General features: G+C 41.2%; 3 protein-coding genes across 3 annotated transcripts in view; 2 read left to right on the plus strand and 1 right to left on the minus strand.

Annotated features, from left to right (window-relative positions):
* The first annotated feature begins 7090 nt into the window (after positions 1-7090).
* The window catches only part of LOC142356414 (uncharacterized), a 47731-nt gene continuing 31106 nt past the window's right edge, over positions 7091-23715 (plus strand). Inside the window, exons 1-3 of the mRNA XM_075408363.1 lie at positions 7091-7109; positions 16833-17131; positions 17577-17769. Of these exons, the coding sequence (XP_075264478.1) occupies positions 16858-17131; positions 17577-17769 (467 nt within the window). The 5' untranslated portion in view covers positions 7091-7109; positions 16833-16857. The remainder of the gene's footprint in view (positions 7110-16832; positions 17132-17576; positions 17770-23715) is intronic.
* On the plus strand, positions 8395-11858 carry LOC142344331 (uncharacterized). Its single transcript, XM_075395922.1, has 2 exons — positions 8395-8972; positions 9053-11858. The coding sequence occupies exons 1-2, from the start codon at positions 8395-8397 to the stop codon at positions 11856-11858; spliced, it is 3384 nt and encodes a 1127-aa protein (XP_075252037.1).
* Positions 12190-14733, minus strand: LOC142344341 (uncharacterized). The gene has a single exon (XM_075395932.1). The coding sequence runs from the start codon at positions 14731-14733 to the stop codon at positions 12190-12192; it is 2544 nt and encodes an 847-aa protein (XP_075252047.1).

Here is a 23715-nt window from a genome sequence, read left to right on the forward strand (position 1 = left end):
ATTAAAGGCCCAAAAAAATCCTTGTCACAGCTATATCAGTAACCAGAAAAATGTGCTGTCCAAAACTACAAAAACTGAAAGCAGAAGGAACTGCTGTACTGTTTATGCGGCTAAAGACTGGAACAATCTACCCGAACAGGTTACCAAGACTAGAAGGGTTCTGGGTTGACCTCCATACACTCATTTGAGATATGGAACGGCACAATGGAGCTGGTTCAAGAGGCAACGCCTGCCAACTGGATAACCTGGTCTGACCTGCGAGTGAAGAAAAAGCACCTGAATCCCAAAATCTTTTACTGGAAAAATTTTATCACTCTGAAGAAAGAACTGAGTATATAATAAATAATTATTTAAAGCAAACATTTTTGCTATAACTAGCAACATGATGTTATGAAATTTTAACAACTGAAAGTTGGAGTGTTTGAAACAAAAATGATATAAATTTATCTTGTGAGCTTTTCACAATAAAAAGTACACAAAACATGTAATTTAAATTAAAGGGTACTTTTTTCTAATTTGGTTGCAGGTTTGGGCCTTCTTTGCTGTTTTTCGCACCTTTTAATAATTTATTCCATTTCTTTGAACGGACCTCTCTTATTTAAAATTTTGCAATGAACTCGAATTTGATTTCAGCAACATGTAATTTTCAAAAAGGCCATATGGGTGCATATAGACCAATGTTTGAGTGTTAGCTCTCTGCTCCTTTGTTCATCACGCGTTTTGAGCGCCGGCTTTCGCTGCGCAACGTAAATTGCTTCCAGTGTCATTAGCTTTTAGAACTCGTTGCATTGATAAATGACACGTCGCTCAAAAACCCGCGAAGAGCCAAAATATTTACTCACCTGTTGTTCAACTGCGGAGTATATTATTTGATGCTCTGCTTTGCTTGATAGGTAGAATTACATCCACTACAACTTTCTGGTAAACCACATGAGACTTCAGATGTTTCTCAAACCCCGATTTCAAGTTTGCTAAGCATGCCTTGAGCTTGCAGTTTGTGAAAATCGCATTTATATCTGCTGCACTATTTAGTTTTTCCTTAAACCTTAGGCTAAGGTTACTTCTGTATTGCAGAAATAACGAAGGTATTCCATTGTCCTTTTTCCTTAATGATTCATTTGAGGTGATTTTGTGCGACAGGCTTGTTCATCTTTTGATTGTGTTTACATTTTTTCTAACGTTTCATTTAATACTTTGGAAGTCCAACTCTCTGGATTTTGAGTTTTTAGCCAAATTATTTATCAGATTTTAGAGTTTTCTCAAAGTTTTTCCAATTAATCGTGCAGCGCACTAGCCTACGGATTTTCTTTTCGATATTATTCCTCTTCTGTTGAAGCGGTACAAACTTCAGAAATTAAGGAGAGTACCAATGTCTGTTGATTAAGGTTGCCTCTGTTGCCTCTGCGGTGCACAACTTCGGAAGTTAATAATTTTACTAAGGTCTGTTGGTTTTTGGTACCATTTACAAATATCAATTTTTGTTCATTGGGGTGCATTGTCATATCCAAAACCGCCACTTCGCGCTTATCATTTAAATATTAAAGAGTAAATTTCAAATTCGGATGCAAATCATTGACCTCTTGTAGCAATTTAAAGGGGTCATCTTTTGCGGTACAAGAAATTTCATCTACATATCTTTCAAAAACTTTACGTTTTCTGCCATAGTCTTTTTGGCATATTTTTGCAGTTCAAACTTATCCAAACAACAACCCCAAATTTTTCAAATCGCTCTTAGAATATATTTTGACTTTTGATATGGTACCAGTTTTGGCATTTTTTACACTCGCCAGCTTGCTGTTCCAAGCAATCTTTCGATCGCAATCTGGACATCTTTTCTTTGGGATCTTTGCTTCTCACACTCGGTGTTTGACTTTTACCACTCATTTTTTCTTCAAAGATTTTCATCCAAATGTTAGCTAAGACAACTGCTAGGGATGCATCCATTACCAGGTTGTCTTGCTGACAGTACCAGATATCGTTGTTTTGAAATGAACATTGGTGACTGCCAATGTTTTTCTCAAAAAGTTAATCACTCTGGATAATGATTCATCCCGTGACAAAATAGTAGTGTGAAACAAAACAATTTTTCAATTAAAACTTACTTCCGATATTTAAAAGAATCGTTCTTGAACATTACTTCATCGTCAGGTTAAATGTGTTTCACAAATTGTTGAAGGATAAAATGAATATGTACTTACATTTTTCTGACACCACAATTCTCGGAACTATTCTAGAAAACTCATATGAAATATTTAGCCTAATTACATTCATAGTTCCATCTGCTATCAATTTCTTTGAAAACTTTCCTATTCCAGATTTTTTGAATTTGGTATTGTTTTTTTTATTTCTGGGGCTATTCCAAATTTGCCCTAACCCTAATAATATCTGTTGTGGAGGTTTTGCAATTTTTTTTGCCATGCACAAATTGTTTTTGGCCCAATGTACCCTTATCTAGTCAAAATTATGATTTGAAATAATATTTTAGCGTGAGTTCCCGCCACCTATATTCATCGCGTGTGTTTAGTGCCGGCTTCAGCTTGCTGATGTATATAGCTTCGATAGTAATTAGCTTCTATACTGTGCGAAAGGCATCCAGAATTTTTCATTCAATGCCTTTAGTGGAGTCACTACATTCAACAATATGTTAACCCAATTGTGACTCATTCTTTTGATGTTCTGATATCCTAGTGGTAACATGACGGCTTGCTTACCTTACAAAGATGGATCCACATTCATTACATTTTATCTCGTATACCACTTGGGATTTCAGGTCTCTATCGAAAGATGATTTCAAGGTGGGGAGTCATGAGCTTAATTTTCGCGTTATAGAAACCACTTGCAAATGATTTCTATAGAAACCACTTGCATAGTTTCCTCAAGTTGCTTGCAAAGTTTTGATTAAGGTTGCCTCTGTTGCCTCTGCTGTGCACAACTTCGGAAGTTGATGATATTACCAAGGGCTGTAGGTTTTTGGTACCGTTTACAAATATCAATTTTTGTTCATTGGCGTGCATTGCCGAATACAAAACCGCCTATTCGTGCTTATCATTTAAAGTGTCAATAGTGAATTTCAAATTCGGATGCAAATCGTTGACCTCTTGTAGCAGTTCAGAGGGGTCATCTTTTGCGGTACAAGAAGGGTCATCTACATATCTTTCAAAAATTTTATGTTTTCTGCCATAGTCACCTTCTGGCATATTTTTGCAGTTTAGACGTATGCAAACGACAATTCCTACTTTTTCGTACCAATCTTTGTCTATATTTTGGAATTTGATAATTTGATATAATACCAGTTTTCGCATTTTTTACACTCGATAGCTATATTGCTCCAAGCAATCTTTCGATCTCAATCTGGACATTTTTCTTTGGGATCTTTATTTCTCACTCTCGATGTTTGACTTTCGTCACTCAATTTTTGTTCAAAGGATTTCATCCAAATATTAGCTAAGACAACTGCTAGGGATACACCCATTGCCAGTCTGTCTTTCTGACAGTACCAGTTATTGTTGCTTTTGATATGAATATTGGTGACTGCCAATGTTCTTTCAAAAAATAATCACTCTCGTTAACGATTCATCCCCTGACAAAGTAGTAGTGTTAAACGAACCAATTTTTCAAATAAAAATTACTTCCGATATTTGAACGAAACGTTTTCGAACTTTAAGTCCATCGTCAGGCTAAGGTTGTTTCACAAAATATCGAAGGATGAAATGAATATGTAATATGATTTTTCTGACACCACATTTCAAACATTTCTAGGAACTACTCTTAAAAATTCAATCGAAAATTTTTTCCTGAATAAAATATTTAGCCTAATTGCAACTCATAGTTACATCTGTTATCAATATCTTTGAAAACTTTCCTATTCCGGATTTTTCAATTTTGGCCATGTTTTTGTATTTCTCAGGTTATTCCAAATTTGCCATAACCCTAAGTATCCCTCTTGAAGGTTTTTCAATTTTTGTTTTGTCATGCACAAAATGTTTTTGGTCCTATGTATCCTTATCGAAACCAAAATTGTGATTTAATTTAATATTTTAGCGCGAGTTCCCGCCCCCTATATTTGTCGCGTGTGTTTAGTGCCGGTTTCAGCTTGCTGATGTATATAGCTTCGATAGTCATTAGCTTCTCTACTGTGCGACAAGCATCCACAATTTTCCATTCAATGTCTTTCGTGGAGCCACTGCATTCAACAATATGTTAACCAACCTGTGACTCATTCGTCTGATGTTCTGATATCCTAGTGGTGAAATGCCGGCTTGTTTACTAAAAATAGATGGATCCGCTTCCATTATTTTTTATCTCATATACCACGTGGGATTTCAGGTCTCTATCGAAAGATGCTTTGAAGGTGGGGAGGCGTGATCCTAATTTTTGCGTTATAAAAACCACTGGCAATGCGCATAGTGTCTACAATTTGCTTGCAAAGTTTTGATTAAGGTTGCCTCTGTATCATAGTAACCAAATTCTCAAAAAATGGCTTTTGCGTGAAAAACCTGCGATAAGCTTAGGGGCTCCACGAGAGAAGGTTAATCACTCTGGTTAAAGGTTCATCCCCTGAGAAAGTACCTTTTCATCATAGAAACCAAATTCTCAGAAATGGATATTTGCGTGAAAAACCTGCAATATGCGTAAAAGCACCCCGACAAAACGGAACGCGAACAACGCGTGATTGATTTAGAGCACAACACATTCACCAGCTATTCTGACTCTTGACTTTGCCTGCATTGAATCGTCGGCCTCGCGAAGCATTTTTTCGTAGTCGCGGCGTCGAAATTGTTAATGCTTTAAAGGGAGCTGTTTTTGAAGAAGGTTTTTCTCAGCCTATATTGTGTAATATTTTCATTTTATTGATAGGTGTAAAAAGTACGAAATGCTCTATGAAGACGTAGTGCTGGGAGGACCACTGACCAGCCAATATTCGCCCAGTGTAAGGAAGAGGTTTTTTTCTTTTTATTTTTTTTCCGATGCGCCAAAACTAGACTAAGAGGTTTTTAACGGTTTTGATTGAGCATGATTTTTCTATTGTGACTTATTCTTGTGTTTCACAAAGACTATTTTTAAATTTTGGGGATTTAAATTTTGGGGCTTTCTAGATTTAGTTTGGTTTTTAGATTACATGCAGGAGTGGAGTCTTAAGTGGAGTCACTACATTCAACAATATGTTAACCCAACTGTGACGCATTCTTTTGATGTTCTGATATCTTAGTGGTAACATGCCGGTTTGTTTACTTTACAAAGATGGATTCACATTCATTACATTTTATCTCATATACCACTTGGGATTTCAGGTCTCTATCGGAAGATGATTTCAAGATGAGGAGGCATGATCTTAATTTTCGCATTATAGAAACGATTTGCAATGCGCATAGTTTCTGCAATCTGCTTGCAAAGTTTTGATTAAGGTTGCCTCTGTTGCCTCTGCGGTGCACAACTTCGGAAGTTAATAATTTTACTAAGGTCTGTTGGTTTTTGGTACCGTTTACAAATATCAATTTTTGTTCATTGGCGTGCATTGCCGAATCCAAAACCGCCTATTCGCGCTTATCATTTAAAGTGTCAATTGTGAATTTCACATTCGGATGCAAATCGTTGACCTCTTGTAGCAGTTCAGAGGGGTCATCTTTTGCGGTACAAGAAGGGTTATCTACATATCTTTCAAAAATTTTATGTTTTCTGCCAAAGTCACCTACTGGCATATTTTTGCAGTTCAGACATAACCAATCGATAATTCCTACTTTTTCGTACCGATCTTTGTCTATATTTTGGAATTTGATAATTTGATATAGTACCAGTTTTCGCATTTTTTACACTCGATAGCTATGTTGCTCCAAGCAATCTTTCGATGGCAATCTGGACAATTTTTTTTTTCGGATCTTTATTTCTCACTCTCTATGTTTGATTTTCGTCACTCAATATTTCTTCCAGGGATTTCATCCAAATGTCAGCTAAGACAACTGCTAGGGATGCACCCATTGCCAGTCTGTCTTTCTGACAGTACCAGTTATTGTTGCTTTTGATATGAACATTGGTGACTGCCAATGTTCTTTTCAAAAATTAATCACTCTCGTTAACGATTCATCCCCTGACGAAATTGTAGTGTTAAACAAACCAATTTGTCAAATAAAAATTACTTCCGATATTTGAAAGAAAAGTTTTCGAACTTTACGTCCATCGTCCATTTAAGGTTGTTTCACAAAATATCGAAGGATGAAATGAATATGTAATATGATTTTTCTGACACCACATTTCAAACATTTCTAGGAACTACTCTAAATAATTCAATCGAAATTTTTTTCCTAAATAAAATTTTTAGCCTAATTACAACTCATAGTTACATCTGTTATCAATTTCTTTGAAAACTTTCCTATTCCGGATTTTTCAATTTTAGCCATGTTTTTGTATTTCTTATGTTATTCCAAATTTGCCCTAACCCTAAGTATCCCTCTTGAAGGTTTTTCAATTTTTGTTTTGTCATGCACAAAATGTTTTTGGTCCTATGTATCCTTATCGAAACCAAAATTGTGATTTAATTTAATATTTTAGCGTGAGTTCCCGCCCCCTATATTTGTCGCGTGTGTTTAGTGCCGGTTTCAGCTTGCTGATGTATATAGCTTCGATAGTCATTAGCTTCTCTACTGTGCGACAGGCATCCACAATTTTCCATTCAATGTCTTTCGTGGAGCCACTACATTCAACAAGTTGTTAACCCACTCTTTTGATGTTCTGATATCCCAGTGGTGAAATGCCGGCGTGTTTACCCAACATAGATTGATCCGCATCCATTACTTTTTATCTCTTATACCACGTGGGATTTCAGTTCTATCGAAAGATGCTTTGAAGGTGGGGAGGCATGATCCTAATTTTCGCGTTATAAATACCACGGGCAATGCACATAGTTTCTTCAATTTGCTTGCAAAGTTTTGAGTAAGGTTGCCTCTGTATCATAGTAACCAAATTCTCAGAAAATGGCTTTTGCCTGAAAATCCTGCGATAAGCGTAGGGGCTCCCCGAGAAAAAGTTAATCACTCTGTTTAAAGGTTCATCCCCTGACAAAATACGTTTTCATCATAGAAACTAGCCTAATTGTTGTGATAAACTTATTAAATATTGACCCCTTTCCCTTTATCAAATCGTGTATTTTCAGGAGTTTGATCTAGAGGACTGAACATTCCACGAAAATTAAGTTGATTAATTAAGTCCCACTGCCTCTAGATTAGTGGGTGAAGATATTCCCCAGAACAACATTTATGGTGTTTATCATCGGCGCTAGCTGCCTAGCCAACGCTATCAAAGTTGCTCCCGAGGCACTCAGAAGTCAAGTACAGCCTACACTTTTCGCCAGAAAAGGACTGAGCCTGAACCCCAACGCCAAGAATAAACGGACGAATCTCGAGCTCCTACTCACCCGTGGACCATTAAAGAACAAAAAGAACTTGATACTTTGGCACGGAGTGATCAGCAACTCCATCACCAGGCACATCTCGAACAATTACAGTGCCCTACCCGTCTCCAGCCTCGTTGAACTACTGCGACGTTTCAGTGATCGGATCTCGGCTATAGTGTACTGTCAACGACTAGGATCCAAAACATATTAGAGGAATTAAGAAAGCTTGACATCCTGGTGATCGACACAGGAAAGAAGTTACTATCAAAGAGACGCCAACGATCAGGGTGGTATCGGAAACAGCTTTCATTGGTTCATCCGGACTCTGCGATAGAGTTAGGGCTTCTTACAAGAGTGCTCCAGAGAAGAAATAACCTGAAGAGCATCGTTCTTCGGAACAGGTCCTCCGGACGGAAGCGCCCATCTCAGAAGAGAAGCGAAAGAAAAACAAAAAGGAAACGACCTTCAAAGAACAAGAACAAGAAGAAGAGAAACAAGAGTACCGGCACCAAGTAGTCGCTAGCGCGTGTATACCACTGCTCTGGTAGCTTCCTGGAACTTCTGTTCCGGTGCGGCCTAGGTGGTGGTATACTCCAAGTAGTCACTAGCGCGTGTATACCTCTGCTCTGGTAGCTTCCTGGAACTTCTGTTCCGGTGCGGCCTAGGTGGTGGTATACTCGCCCCTGACAAGGTGAAAATGCCACCCAAACGGACGAAACAATTAACTTCTACCAGTGGAGAGGAAAGAGATGGCTGGAATTGCGAGAAATGCAAGAAAGTGTTTATAGACCCCAATGACAAGATAATTGAATGCGACCGCTGTAGCAAACACTACTGTATCAAATGTATCAACATGCCAAGCGCAGCCTATGAATACATGACCAGACCAGAAACCAGAAGTTATCTGGTGTTGTGATGCATGTATCGACTTCGCCAGGACAACCATAAAAGAGGCAACACATCCAGGGAATGATGTCGAAGAACTACGTAGCGACCTAAACACCACGATGAACTCGGTCAAAGCGCTGATGAATGACTTCTATTGCTTCATGAACGGACAGAAGAGCAGAGAGGTCCCCCAATCGAGCGGATCTACGGCCCAAATTTGGGTCCCTGTTCCTCAGCAACCGGTGAAACCTAGAAAAGAAATAATCCTAGAAGCATCTGCCGAACAGAAAAGAGAACAGGAGGAAGAAAGTAGACGAAGGAAGAACATTGTAATTCACAGAGCACCGGAAGAAAACCAACAGGGAGAAGAAGAGAGACTCAAAGAAGACGACGAACTAGTTGACTCATTACTGTGCGAGATTGAACTACCAGACTTACGAGCCAAAAAAGGCAAGAGACTTGGTAAGAAACCCACCCAAGATGACCCAAATGCAAAAGATAGACCACTGATGGTAACATTCGAGACAGAGGAAGAGGTTGCAAAAGTTCTACAGAATTTGACTAAACTGAAGGGGAAGGAAAAACGACTCGTCAACCTGAGAGTTTCTCCAGACCGAAGTATGAAGGATCGAGAAATTGTCCGAGAACTAGTACAGAGGGCAAAAAACCTGACAGCAAACGAAACAGGAGACTACAAGCACCTCGTCCGAGGGAAAACCATAATAAGAGTCAGAGCCAGAAAAAAACATACAGACGGAACCTCGAACTCTGGTTCAGCAACGTGGACACACTAAGTGCCCAGAAGACATCAGACCTTAGGATACAAATTGAGGGATCAACTGTCAAACCGGACATTATCCTGTTATCAGAGGCAAAACCAAAGAACTCAACTCTACCATGGGACCCATTATGGCACAAAATTGACAACTATTCACTGGAGGGTACCAATATGAACCCAAAGGAAAATGGACGAGGACTTCTGACCTACATCCGAGACGACCTAAAATATAACTTGATAAGTGCGGAATCCATTACCGAGATCCAACAACTTGAGATCAAATTAGCCGGCAGCACTTTAACATTAGTAAACATGTATCGTAGCCCGAGATCCTGCGACGAAAACAACGCGAAAATCAACGAGTATCTGAAAAATATCGGAAGATCAAGGAAAAAATTCATAGTGGTAGGCGACTTCAATTATCCAGATATTGATTGGGAAGTGGCACGTGCAACTGGTGAAGCAGAGAGCAACGAATGGAGATTCCTGGAAGCCGTGAAGGACTCTTTCATGGAACAACATGTGAAGACGCCAACTCGAAGTGCCAGAAACAACCGACCATCTTTGCTAGATCTAATGCTGACGCATAGTTCCCTGGAACCAAAGAGAATAGACCATTGTGCACCCTTAGGAAAAGGCGATCATGTAATGACCAAAACATCGTTTGCTCTAACTGTAGGAACTGACATCAAGTATCGCCGAAACTACAGGAAAACCAATTTCAGAGCCATCAGAAAGTACCTGAAATCTAAATTAGACACCAACTCCACAGTCACCCAAAATGTAAACGAGAAATGGGAGCTCTTCCGGGACACGATCCAGACCGCAGTGGAGAACCACGTTCCATTGACAAAAATAACAAGAGGAGAAAAAAGTAGATTACCACTTGACTCCGCAACTAGAGAAGCCATCAAACAAAAGAAGAAGACATGGAAGCAGTTCATCAAGGAGAACTCGGACTGGTCATATCGAGAGTACGCACGAAGACGGAACATGGTCAGGAAGCTAACTAGAAAACGCCAACATGAAAAAGAACAAACTGTGGCAGCGGTGTGCAAGAGCAACCCGAAAGCCTTTTGGTCTTTCGTCAACCAGAAAACGAAAACAAGGGAAACCATCCCCGACCTTGAGAGGGAGGATGGAAACACGACAAGCTGTGACTATGAGAAAGCAGAAACGTTATCCAAGTTCTTCGCATCTGTGTTTGTCCACGAAGAAGAACCAGACTGGGACATTGCAGTCACAAACCGAGACCAAATCGACGACAACATCAATATATCAACAAGTGAAGTCTTAGAGCAACTAAAAAAATTAGACGACACGAAATCACCAGGATATGACGGAATCCACGCTAGAGTTCTGCTGGAAGCAAGAGAAAAAATAGCTGAATATCTCACAGAAATTTTCAACGAATCTTGGAGAACATGTACAGTCCCGGACGACTGGAGAAGGGCCAACATCTCAGCGATCTACAAAAAAGGACCAAAGAAAGACGCAGCTAACTACAGACCGGTTAGCCTGACATCCGTATGCTGCAAAGTTATGGAGAAGTTTGTAAGAAAACACCTCATGAACCATATTCTGACAAACGACCTGATTAGTCAGAAACAGTATGGGTTCATGACTGGAAGGTCGACAACACTGCAGATCTTAAGAGCAATGGACGATTGGACAGAAGCGCTTGATAAGAATAACGAAGTGGATATTATCTACCTTGACTTCAAAAAAGCCTTCGACACAGTCCCTCACCAGAGACTCTTCAGAGTACTACATCAACTTGGAATTGGAGGTAAAACCCACGACTGGATCCGAAGCTTCCTCAATGGAACAGAGCAAAGAGTGATGGTAAACGAAATTCCTTCAAGATGGGAACCAGTACTGAGCGGAATACCGCAAGGATCGGTACTAGGACCAGTCTTGTTCATCATCTACATCAACTCAATGACAGACGTGGTTCAGTTCCCACTCCTACTGTCCGCAGACGACGCTAAGCTCTACAGAGAGATCTCAACAGTAGAAGATCAACTAATCCTCCAGAAAGACCTAGAAGAACTCCGAACATGGTCGAAGACGAGCCTCCTTGAGTTCAACGCAGAGAAATGTGTAAAGATGACATTGACATCAAAGAAGAAGACCACATCAGAGAGAACGTACAATCTTAACAAAGACCAAAATCTTAAGAGTGTGTACAAAGAGAAAGACCTTGGAATAATGACCGACAGCAAACTTAGTTTCGAAGAGCACATCTGTATGAAGTTGAAGAAAGCGAACTCTATTCTTGCCCTAATCCGCAGAAGTTTTATTAACATCAGCAAACAAGTATTTCTACAACTGTACAAAGCATTAATCAGACCCCACCTAGAGTACGCGAACCAAATCTGGTATCCAAATCTTAAAAAGCATAAGACCAGTATAGAAAATGTTCAAAGAAGAGCCACAAGGCTAGTTGTATCCCTGCGAGGTTTAAGTTATGAAGAGCGGCTCAGGGAACTCAAGCTACCAACCACAGAATACAGAAGACAAAGAGGCCGGATGATAGAAATCTTCAAAATCATCAATGGAATGTACGGCGAATCTGTTACGGGAAATCTAATTCAGTTTATCGATCGAAACTCGAGGAAACATGGGCAGCAACTTTCCATCAGAAGAGCACGACTGGAGCTGAGGAAAAAGTTTTTCTCAGTTGATGGACCGAAAGATTGGAACGAGTTACCAGAACACGTCATGTCAAGTGAAAGCTTGGATATCTTCAAGACACGACTTGACAGACACTGGCAACACAGGATGTTCCGCGAATTGTCCTAGGGTAAGGGACAACACGGAGGAGCTGGTCGACAGAGGCAACAAACCTACAGACCAGAATACTCGAACTCAGAAATGGGCTTTTGCTCAGAAAACCTGCGATATGCGTAATATTCACCCTGTGTAAGGAATGTTTTTTTTGTTTTTTTCCCGATGCGTCAAAACTAGGCTAAGAGGTTTTTAACGGTTTTGATTGAGCGTGATTTTTCTATTGTGACTTATTTTTGTGTTTCACAAAGGCTATTTTTAATTTTTGGGGGTTCAGTAGTAGTAGTAGTAGTAGTAGTAGTAGTAGGAGAGTCTTTAGGGTCGGAGCCCTCGGGTGTGGAACCCTTCAGTTTTCGTTTGGCACGAGTTTTTTCATTGGATTGCAGATTCCACAGTTGCATAGAAGTCTCCAGGTGCAGCTGTCGTGTTCGTTGTAGCTTCTGTGGAAATAGTTTTGGTACATCTCTGTCAGAAGTTTCTTCGTCATTGGCTTCTCCGTTGTCCTACTGATGATGTTGAATAGCTTTGTGGCTCTGAAGAAAAAATTTTCGTCTGATTTATGTAGTCGGTGTTTGGGGAGTTCAAATTCCTGCTTTTGTCTTGTTTCGTTTTCTTTTCGCTTTGGCAGTTTGTCTTCGGGGACGTAGTAATTGCCTTCTAGGATTGAGAGGAGATAGAGGACATCGTGCATTTCCATGTACATGGAGAGTGGGAGTATTTTCAGCGTTTTGAGTCTTTGATGGTATTCGTCGTTTCCACCGCATATCCACTTTGTTGCCTTTTGCTGGATCTTCTCGATTGATTTCATGTCAGTCTTCGAAGGGTACCAGACTTGGGAGGCGTAAGTGAGTACGGGCACTACGTATCCTATGTAAGCGTTCAGTTTCGTTTCCATTGAGGTTCTGCTCGAAACATTTCGTTTGAGTGTGTAGAAGGCTTTCCACGCTTTGGTTGTTCTAAGTTGGCAGTTTGCGCTCCAAGAGAGATTTCGAGACATTACGACTCCGAGATCTTTTTGGGTGGCAACGGTTTCAAGACCTGCTTCGTCACGCTGGGCTAGATCCCCTCTGATGAGGAGAGTTTTACTTTTGCTAACATTTAGGTCCATATGGTTTGCTTTGCTCCATTTCTGTATTTCCCCGAGAGTGGTCTCGCATTCGTGTTCACCGTGGGTAATTGCTTTGAAATCATCCGCGTATCCGAAGGCCGGGATGTCTGAGATTTCTTCGGGGAGATCGTCAATGTAGATGATGAACATCAGAGGCCCCAAAATTGATCCCTGAGGTACTCCGCTGGTTACATTTCTGGTCTTTGATTTGCTTGTTCCAATTTTGACGCGTTGCGTTCGGTTTGTGAGATAGCTTTCGAGTAGTTGGAGTAGCTTTCCTCCGAGGCCAATGTTCTCGAGCTTCTGGATGAGTCTTTTGTGCGCTACTTTGTCAAAGGCTTTTCTGAAGTCAACATACAGAGTTCGAATGTCATTGCATTTTTTCGATTCAAGTTGCTGGTATAGTTCGTCTGTGAAGAGGATGAGTTGAAGTACTGCTGATCGTTTCTTTCTGAAACCGTGTTGGGAGTCAGAGAGGGTTCTTTCTATTGGTGGGTAAAGCCGTTCGAAGATGACTTTCTCGAAGACTTTTGAGACGTTCTTCAATAGACTTATTGGTCGATACTGTGTGATGTCTGCTTTGTCGTTTTCTTTGTAGATCGGGGTGATCTCACTTGTTTTCCAGCTCTCTGGGAATTTTCCTTTATTAAGGCAGGTTTGGAAGATAAGTTTGAGAGATTTTGCCAAAGCTGGGGCGTTTTTTAAGATTATATTTCCGATGTTGTCTGGGCCGCAAGCTTTGTTTGCCTGGAGGCCCAACAGTTGTCTTTCGATTTCTTCTTCAGAAATTCTGAGGTAGTTGAGTCTCTGTTTTGGGTAGACTGAGGGTTCGTTGATTTTACCATCTTTGGTGAAAACGTCGGAGAAGAAGTCGTTGAAGAGATTGCACTTTTCACTATCGGTTGTGGCTGTTTTCTTTGTTTCTTGTCCATTTTGCACAACATTGTAGTACATTTCATCAGGGAAGTGTTTTGATTTGCGTAGGGATTTCAGGTATTTCTGTAGATCAGACATTCGGCGGCTTTTGAAGAGTTTGTCTTCGTAGACTGCCTGATCTGTCAGGATTTGCTCATTGAGGAGTTTTTCGCGTCGTTTTATCTTTATCAGGAGGTTGAGGGTCGGTGCTCTCTCGTATTTTCTTTTCATCGTTCCGAGGATCTTGAGTTCGTGTGATGTGGCAGAGGAAATCCATGGGGGAAGGTTTGCTCGGTGCTGGGTGACACGGGGGATTAGTATCTCAATTATCTTTTCGATCCATAGGTACCATTGGTCAACAAGTTCATCGACGTTGCTGAAGCAGTAGGGTGAAAAGGGATGGTCTCTGATGTGGCTGTTAAATTCTTTCCAGTCCACCTTGTGATATGCATGTTTCACTTTGGGGGCTGGTTTCGTAGCTGATATGTCGATGGAAATGGTTGTCCGGAATGCTTGATGGTCGGAGCATCTCTTTCCGTTGATTGAGTATTCCCGTGTTAGGTTTTTGTCGACTTCGGCAAGTTCAATGCTGTCAGGAGATTGGGTGAGGCATACATCCAGTGATTGATTTCGTTTGCAAGGCAGAATTTGCTGAAGTTGGTGGGTTTCAAAGTTGTTGAGAAGCGAAAGTTCGTAGTCATCATCTGAGAGCATGCTGTTCCAATCAGCTCCAGGGAGGTTGAGATCGCCGCTGACAATTAAGGTGTAACTATCCCGTTGTTTCATCTGTTTTTCGATTTCTTCCAGGGTTTCGTGGATTTGACTGGCTGGTGCCCTGTAAGGGCTAGATTTAGGAGGGTTGTACATGCAGCAAATTACAAGTGATTCAGTTGGAGTTTGTAACGCAATCGATACACTTTCCGAGTGCGTTGTGTTTTTCAGTCTGTAGTGAGGAATGTCTTTCACCGCAATGAGAACTCCTCCGTGTTTTGAGTTATGGTTTTCAGTAGGTCGGTCAGTTCTGTGGATTGTGTATCCAGTAAGGAAGAGTGCATTGTCAAGTACATCGCTTGTTAACCAGGTTTCCGTGAGACAGAGTACATCGTAGTTCCTCTTTGCTATTTCATTGGCAAAGATTTGTCGCCTTTGGAAGTCAAGCAGACTTCGCACATTGAAACTGAGTATTTGGAGTTTGTTTTTATTTTGTAGTCAATTTTGTTCCGGAGGTGAGCTGCTGCCAGTAGGAGTGACATCAACGTCAATCCATTTCTTGTTTTCTTTTTTCTGCAGTTTCAGATTGCGAATTCGCAAGTCTTTTAGGGCTATTTTCTCGACATCTATGAGGTATCTGCGCTTGATCAACAGAGCATTTTCAAGCTTTTTCTCGTCCGGACTGAGTTCTCGGCTCACGAAAATTGGTTTATCGTAGGTTGCAAGTTTGTGGGCGGACAGCAGGACAAGTCGCCGATGATGTTCACTGGAGAATTTTGCAATTATAGTTCTCGTTTTCTCTTTTTCGTAGGTTCCAACGCGTTTTACATCATCCATTGGGCAGTCGATATCCATGTGGGCGAGGATTTCCTTTACTTTCAGAACATCTTCATCATAACGCTCTCTGGCGGTTTTTCCGGAGGATTCGGGAATCCCTCGGAAGCGTACCCCATCGAATGTTGGCTTTTCTCGGATGATCGGCTGTGCTGGTTGACGCACGGCTGGTTTTGTCGGCTCGGGCGGAGGGGACTTGATTTCCGCTCGGATTTTGGATATCTCAGATTTGACTTCATCGAAGCTCTTTGCTATTTCCGCCACGTCCGGGGATTCTCTGCTGGATGCCAAGTTGTCTAGAACTCGGTCTCGTTGGTTGTTCTGCACACAGTCGTTACATATGAGCAAAACATTTTGTCGGATTTCCTGTAGTCCATATATGGCTTTTTCACTCATTCCACTGCATTTCGGGGTCAGGTGCATGGAGTCGCCACACGAGACACAGTTGAACACTGCACTTTTGTTACTGATGGGGAGGGAGCACGTTTTGCAGGTGCTTTCAGGTTTTGATCGAGTCATCTCGGTTGCTTTATAAACCAGTCGCAATTCCGAGGTAACAATTGAAACCTCCGGATTCACTGACGGGTTTATACCTCAACCGAGGGGGTGACTTTCCAACACAGATCCGCGATCCCAAAGCAAGCTAATTGATCCTGGATTCACAGGATTTGATAGGAAACTACGAGGAAATTACACAATTCCGCGATCCTAAGACAATAAATGTCTCCGGGTTCACAGGAAGTGTGATTTAGGGGAACGTAAGTACTATTACTGAGGTTTCCTTACTAATTTCTGATTGCGATCCTGAGATAACAAGACCTCCAGGTTCACTAACCAGAAAAAAGAAAAGAAAAAATCAGAAAAACAGTGACTTACTCTGTTTACTCTTGCTGTTCTGCTTTCTTGCTTTCCCGCTTCTTCTTTCTGTCCTTTTGGCGTTTGTTCGGTTTCTTCTTTGCCGGCTTCTTCGATCGCTTCTTCTTGATCAGCTTTCGAAGATTTCGACAGTTTAAGAGAATAGTGGTGACCAACTTGAGATCGATGTGGGTTTCGGGGTGTACCTGGGTTAACTGGTAAAGATATTCAAAATTTGCCTGTTTTCTTCTTGAGCTCAGGTTTTTGGTAGCTTCTAGAATGAGGATGCCGGTTTGTCGGAGGTCGATGGATAAGTCAGGGGTACCAGCTCGGCGGGTGTAGACTATGGCCTCAATCTGCCCGTTTGAGTTGAGCTTCTTGAGGATTTCGACCAGTTGCTCGGGGGAGAGGGGTCGATTGTTGTTACTTCTGTGGGGGGTGATGCTATTGTTGATCACGTCGTGCCAGATGACTATTCGTTTTCGATTTAGGAGCACAAATTTGTCAATTTAATGTAGGTCACCAATGGTCCTTCAAAAATGCGCTTGCCTATTTTTGGGGCTTTCAGATTTAGTTTGGTTTTTGGATTACATGCAGGAGTCGACTGGATTCAGGAGTGATGTGGAAACACTCCTCTCAAATTTCATCGACACGGATTCGGTTAGGTTTGAAGACTTTGCACGAATTTATAAGGAAATGAATTTTTCGCTGGTGTTCTTCCTGCTTGATGACGAAGAGTTGCCTGCTTTCCTGGATTCAGCATACTCTATAACGAGGAGTTTTCTACAGTCCAAGTTTCAATTTCAAGTTCGAGTTGGTGCCCTATATCTTTTGTATGCTCTCTATTCACAACAGCCTTTCCATGGTTAGATTAAATTTGGTTATCAACGCCTTTAGCATTAGATGACTGCTTCTCGACGTATTGAGTTATTCAGGCTGCCATTGTCGAAAAGCAGCAGTGTAATGTTCTTTATTTACAAGCCTGCCTGTTTTATGTGAACGATTTGATTTCCGATCTATCTTTAAAAAGTATTCATTTGACGGTTGTATTGTTGCACTCGTAAATCAGTGGGTACAAAATAAACTTACGCCTGTAGTTTAATTAGTTTCAAACTTAATGGAAAACTTAAAAATTCGACCCCTGCCGCTTTTTCGAAGCTTGAGTATGTTGAAAAATTGACAACAAGCGGTAGAATAGATTTTTGTAATTGAATGATATGAATCTTAAAGTGGAATTGTACATATCTGAAAAAGGTACGAGACATATATCTGGTAATTGATAATCAATAAGTTAACAGAAACTGTTTTAGGGACAGATCGAATCAAGATAAAATTCACCCCAGAAATGTGGACTGAATTTGTAGACCTAATTGTTGAAGTGAAGGAACAAGAGCACCACGATACCAACTTTATATTCTACCAGCTGTATGCCAGTAAGGCTTTCTATCTAGTAGCCCACGCTGAGATGGTTGTCATGAACAGGGAGCAGAACAAAATTAACACGTTAGTGTTTAATAGCCGCCTCAGCTTCTCAGCCGGCTATTATAGATATTATATTTTTTTTACAATTCAAAGAATTTGAATTATATTGGGGCGCTGTCTTTTTTTAAGATCTGTTCACACGTTTTCACGATTTTTGAAGTACTTGAGTAGTGATTTTGGTCACGCCGAAACAGGAAGTGGAGCGAAAAAGCGGGTGGTTTTGCGGCGTGAATTTATTTCGCTCCAAATTTAAAGTAGAGTGAGAAAACGGTGTTTGAACAAAAATTCGCTTTCTCGCTAGTGGTTTTTTGTTTACATCCGGCAATTTCACTTTGATTTTTACTGTTTTTTCGATTCTTTGGATCGGATTTTTTTTAAATGGTTTTTCCAATCCATTCATAGTCCGTTCTAGGTCTAGTTTTCTGTTTAGTCAATGAAAATTCTTTGAATTGTACGTCAGGACTTGTCCTGCTATGTCTTTTTACTTCGTCGAACTTTTTTTCCGCTTTACCCATTTTGCCACTTTTTCGGCATTTTGCGTGAAATATTTTTGACTTCTCTAGGCTAGTTTCACTCTTCTGTCATTCTGCTCAAAGTCCTTTTAAACAGCAGCTGCTCAGCAAAGTAATTCGAAATGAGGAGAGTCAGTATGAAAAAAATCAAAGTCAGAAATAGAAACGGGATAAACCCATAAAGCCCATTTTTTGATGCCCGGTACTTGAACTTTTGTTGGCGCCACTTCAAATCAGCTAGAAAAGCCACCAGACAGCAAGAAATAACCTTTGAAACTGAAAAAACTTAGAATTTGTCAAATCTCAAAAATGGTCAAAACTGAAAACTTTTATAAGTCGGGACCGAAAATTTGTCCACCCCCTCCGATTTTGGGAAGGCAAAATCCGAGCAACCCGAGAATATGGCAGACGGTTAGTGTTACCTCTAAGCTATCCATGGACCCAACACACGTTATTGCATCAGACCCACAATTGTGGCTATTAGCACTTATATGGTGCAATATTGGCATTTTTCGATATTTTATTTATTGTTAAATTTCTTAAGTTGTTTATTTTATGATACTTTAGATGATCATTAAAGGTGAAACACCGTACATTCGATGCATCTAGAGCCACGTAATAATCATCCATGCTTATGTCAAAAAAGTAAATATTGCAGTAATTTGACATTTACTATGTAAACAATGACCTAATACATTTTCTTGATTAACCAATCAGAGACAAGTGCCAATGATGTTAAAATGATAAATATTTGATTATTTACTTTAACCCAATTGTTTGATTAGTGAAACCGTATTGTATTTAGAACCATTAGAAACTGTTACCAAGAGCAGTTGGCTCTCAGATAGACTAAAATTTGATTCTTTAACAACTTTAGTCTTTTTGCTAAGATTTGCTAGATCTTAAGATCTTGCAAGTTCTAAGTTAGTTAAGCTTACTTAACGAGAAGTTTGCAACAATACTAGCTACTGGCTGAAGCCTTACAAACTTCAGCACGAGATTGAATATAGATTATCACTAAGGATTTTCTTAACTTCAATCAACAAAATTAAAGTTACAGTCCTTTAATACGTCCGAGCGACTAATTATTTCTGCGAGATCGTTAGTCAATCGAACCCAGTGAAAAACCAGGCCGGCGTAAAACTCGAGAACCAGGCTGTGATATATCGGTTCCGCTGAGATTCTTGAGCAGCCGCAACATTTGGTCCGCCGACCCGGACAACAACAGCAGTAACATAAACAACAACGAATGTTCGATTCAACCTGGTGGACCAAAACACAACCAGCAACGATGGCCAGCAAAAGTCCCAACAGACACTGGAAGACAGCTGATTGGAAGGCGAGTGGTCAACTCAAGACGTTAGAGAAAGAGCAAGTTGATCTACTCAAGTCCTTCTCCAGATACCTCAACGAGCTAGAAGGCTTCCTGACACAAAACAAAACAATGACGGCCGAAGGTGCTTATCGATGTTTCTTCGAGACATACGACAACTTGGAAGACAACCGACAACAGCAGAGGTTACTATTAAAACCAAAGTATTTTGAAAGCTTTGACAATGACACCAAGCGTATGTTAGAAGAAAAGAGGAAGGTCTTGCGATGGGTAGTTGACAAAGTACCAGATCTCAGAGGCATTGAAGATTGTCGCGCAATAGTCGTCGACTACCGGAAAGATACACTGAGAGAGTACAAATTATTGGGAGATTATGTTCCAATCGCGAACGAATTGTTAGAACTCGAAGAGAAATTGAAAGCAGAAAATTTAAGCGAATCCGAAAAACAGATACTGTGTGATCAGGCGGAACGGTTATTAGAAAAGCTAGATGAAATTTGTGCAGAAGCTCTTCGAATAGCGAAGACAGAAGCTTGTCACCATGGGTTTACGAATTTCAGTAATGCTAGGAGTCACTACCAAGACCTGATCAAACAGTACAGGCTCAGCAAGGATTGTGGAAACCAAACATCGTTAGTGTCAACTACATCGGCTGGTGACAAAGACCCAAACGACGAAACTGTAATTGATACAGGTAATGGAGCAATATAAAACGCTGAAGAGAACAACGAGGTCTCTTCCAAGCATTCTGCTACACACGGAAGCAGAAAACAGCACAGTATCGCCAACTCGCGATCATCGAGAAGGCGACAGATTGAGGAAATGGAGCTCGAAAACCTAAAAGCAAAGAAAGAAACAGAGCAACGACTGAGAGAGCGTCAGTTGGAGTTAGAGCAGGAGCGTGAAGAAATAGAACTTCGTCGCCAGCAAGAAGAGTTACGTTTACAACAGCAACAACAACAACGAGAACAAGAGTTACAACAACAAGAACAAGAGTTACGTCTAAAGATGCAACAACAAGAAGATGAACTGCGTCTTCGACAGCATGAGCGAGCATTTGAAATTGAAAGAAAGAAAGCAGAGGAAGAAGAAGAAAGACGTATGAAACTTGAGCTGACCAAAGGAAGCTCAAGAGCATCTGGATCAGTGGCAGATGAGATAGAAAGTGTTGGATCAAAACGAAATCACGAAAGAACAGCCGGGTGGGTAGAATCAGGGGCTCAACAGTCTGTCCCCCAACGGTCACTATCTCCAAATGTTGTTATCGACCCTCCAAAGAATGTCGCACAGGACAGAGTTGAAAAACGTTTCAGCACCTACCCGAAAACTACCCCACTGTTCCAACCGGGTGAAGGACTTTTCTCAACGCAACTGACAGAACCGAGCATTCTCAAGAAACCAGAAATCCGTAAACCAATTAGAGTAACGGAACCACCAGCACCGCCGTTGACAAGGACGACGTTTCAGCAGCAGGGAACGTCAGCAGTTCAAGACAGAAACAGGAGTCAGAGTCCCATTAACAACTCTCGAAACAGGTCTGCTGAGAGCAGAAACAGGAGCATAATGAATCACACCACTCCCCAAGTCATTTACCAACCAGTACCAAGCAGTGGTGCCAGTGGCTTGCCAAAACTAAAACTGACTGAGTTTTCAGGAGACCCACTGGAGTGGCCAGAGTGGTCAGGTCTTTTTGATGTTGTTGTCCTTCAAAAGCCAATCAGCGATACAGAAAAGATGCAATATCTGAAGACCAGTCTCACGGGCCAAGCGAAAGCAGCAATATCGGGAATGGGATTCAGCTCACAATCATACTATCATGCTTGGGATATACTCTGTGAGAAGTATGGCAGATCAGATTTCATAGTCAACGCGCAATTCAAGAAAATACATGCTCATTCTCCAGTTCGGCATGACGATTCTACAAGCATCGTCAAATTCGCAAATGTGGTTACAAATGTGGTAAACACTTTGACTCAACTTGGATACACATCAGACCTAGAAGCAGAAACAGGGCTAAGTTCAACAACGAGAAAACTTTCTCCGCAACTGAGAGAACAGTGGTTGCAATACATGCAAGATCGTCGACTACTGAGAGGTAACCTGATTAATTTCAAGGAGTGGCTTGCCTCCAAAGCTGCAATTCATGAGAACTTGTTAGCACAGACAAACTCGTCGTTTGACAGAAACAAATTTCAAAGCCGTGATAAGCCGAAGACGAGTACCTTTGCATCAAACGCTGAGGAGTCAAGCAAACCCAAGAATTTCGAATGTCCCTTCGAAGACGGACAGCATCCTATATGGACGTGTGAAAAGTTGAAATCACTGAAAGTAAATGAACGACGAGAGCATGTCCAGAAATTCAGACTGTGTTTCAATTGTTTGAAACCAGGTCACATGTCGAAGGACTGCAGAAGCAGGACCTGCAGCGTACCCAGCTGTGGAAGGCGGCACAACAGGCTTTTGCACAGCGAACTACCGAAGAAGGAAACTACAAAGAATGTCTCAGATGCTACAACGGCAGTTGCAACTAACATCACCCAAGGAGGACTCCCTGTGGTACGAATCAAGCTGAGAAACAGAGACTTAAGCCTAAATGTACTAGCGATGTGTGATTCAGGATCCTCAATCTCATTTGTGGACAAATCAGTGGTGTCAAAACTCCAACTCCAAGGCCGAAAAGCATCTCTATCAGTAGCAGGGATCCATGGATCACAGGATGTAAAGACTGAAATTGTGCCGATAGCTGTTTCAGCACATGAGAAGTCTCGACCATTGACAACAGTGCAGTTCTACGTACACGAAAAACTGAAATTGGGTGACCAAATTGTGGAGTTGCAAGAATTGAAAGACCGTTACCCACATCTGAGGAACTTGCCAGATCAGAGCTACAATCTAAACGATGTTCAAGTGATTCTTGGACAAGATTGCTACGACATTCATCACCCTTTTGAATTCAAGAAGTCAGAAGACAAAACTGCACCATGGGCAGTGAAAACAAAGATTGGTTGGGCTTTAAGTGGACCCCTACCAGCGAAGCAAGCAGCAATTCTTGCAACCACAGCAACTTCAATTGCAGATGATAAATTAGCAAACCAGTTGAGTAAGTGGTGGGATATCGAGTCCTACGCTTCAAACTGCGATGTCACCGGACATTCAAAGGAAGAACAACGAGCAATCAAGACGTTGGAACAAACGACCCGATTCAACGGTGAAAGATACGAAGTTGGACTTCTGTGCCGAGAGGACGAAGTGAAGTTACCAAACAACTTCTACTCTGCAATGGGGCAACTCAAGTCCCTAGAACGACGCCTACAGAAAGACGAGACGCTAAAGAAGCGCTACCAAGAAACCATTGACACGGATGTCATCGCTGGATACGTTCGGAAAGTTGATCAAGCTGAACTGAATGAAACCAAAGACAAATTGCAATGGTATTTACCACATCATCCCGTCATAAACCCGCACAAACCCGAAAAAGTCAGAACAGTGTGCAACGCAGCAGCAAACTATCAAGGTGTAGCCCTAAACGACAAACTTCTACCTGGGCCAGACCTGCTGCAGAGTTTGATCGGAATCATATTTCGCTTCCGAGAACACCAAATAGCCTTATCAGCCGATATATAAGCAATGTTTCTTCAAGTAGCTGTCCCAAAGGATGACAGCCGATGTTTACGATTCCTCTGGAGAGAAGATCCAGAGCGGAGAATAGAAATCTACGAGTACACACGACACGTTTTTGGGGCGAAAAGCTCGCCGACTTGTGCAAATTACGCCTTGCACCAAGTGGCGAAAGATAATGCAGTCAACGACGAAAATCTGGTCAAAGCTGTCCAGCGAAACTTCTACATGGACGACTTCCTCAAGTCAGTCAGAACACCTCAAGAAGCGATTGAAATCTACCAGAAAGTCAGAGACATCCTTAGCAAAGGTGGATTCAATTGACGAAATGGATAACCAGTGACGAAGAAGTCAAGTCACACATTCCAGAGACAGACAGATCAAAGAAAGTTGTGAAAACTTTCGAAGCAGAACCACAATCATCCTCAATCCTAGGACTCAACTGGAATGTGGACACAGACAGTCTCATAGTCTGTCGTGGAACTGAGCAAGAAGTTCCAGCAA

The sequence above is a fragment of the Convolutriloba macropyga genome, chromosome 1 (genome assembly GCF_964194025.1).
Source record: "Convolutriloba macropyga chromosome 1, txConMacr16.3, whole genome shotgun sequence".
In the NCBI taxonomy this organism is placed as follows: Eukaryota; Metazoa; Xenacoelomorpha; order Acoela; family Convolutidae; genus Convolutriloba; species Convolutriloba macropyga.

Coding starts and splice junctions, on each gene's coding strand:
- LOC142344331 (XM_075395922.1), top strand. CDS start 8,395: ATGAACTCGGTCAAAGCGCTGATGAATGACTTCTATTGCTTCATGAAC. Junction 8,973..9,052: donor AACGAAACAGGAGACTACAA/GCACCTCGTCCG, acceptor ACTCTGGTTCAG/CAACGTGGACACACTAAGTG.
- LOC142344341 (XM_075395932.1), bottom strand. CDS start 14,733: ATGTACAACCCTCCTAAATCTAGCCCTTACAGGGCACCAGCCAGTCAA.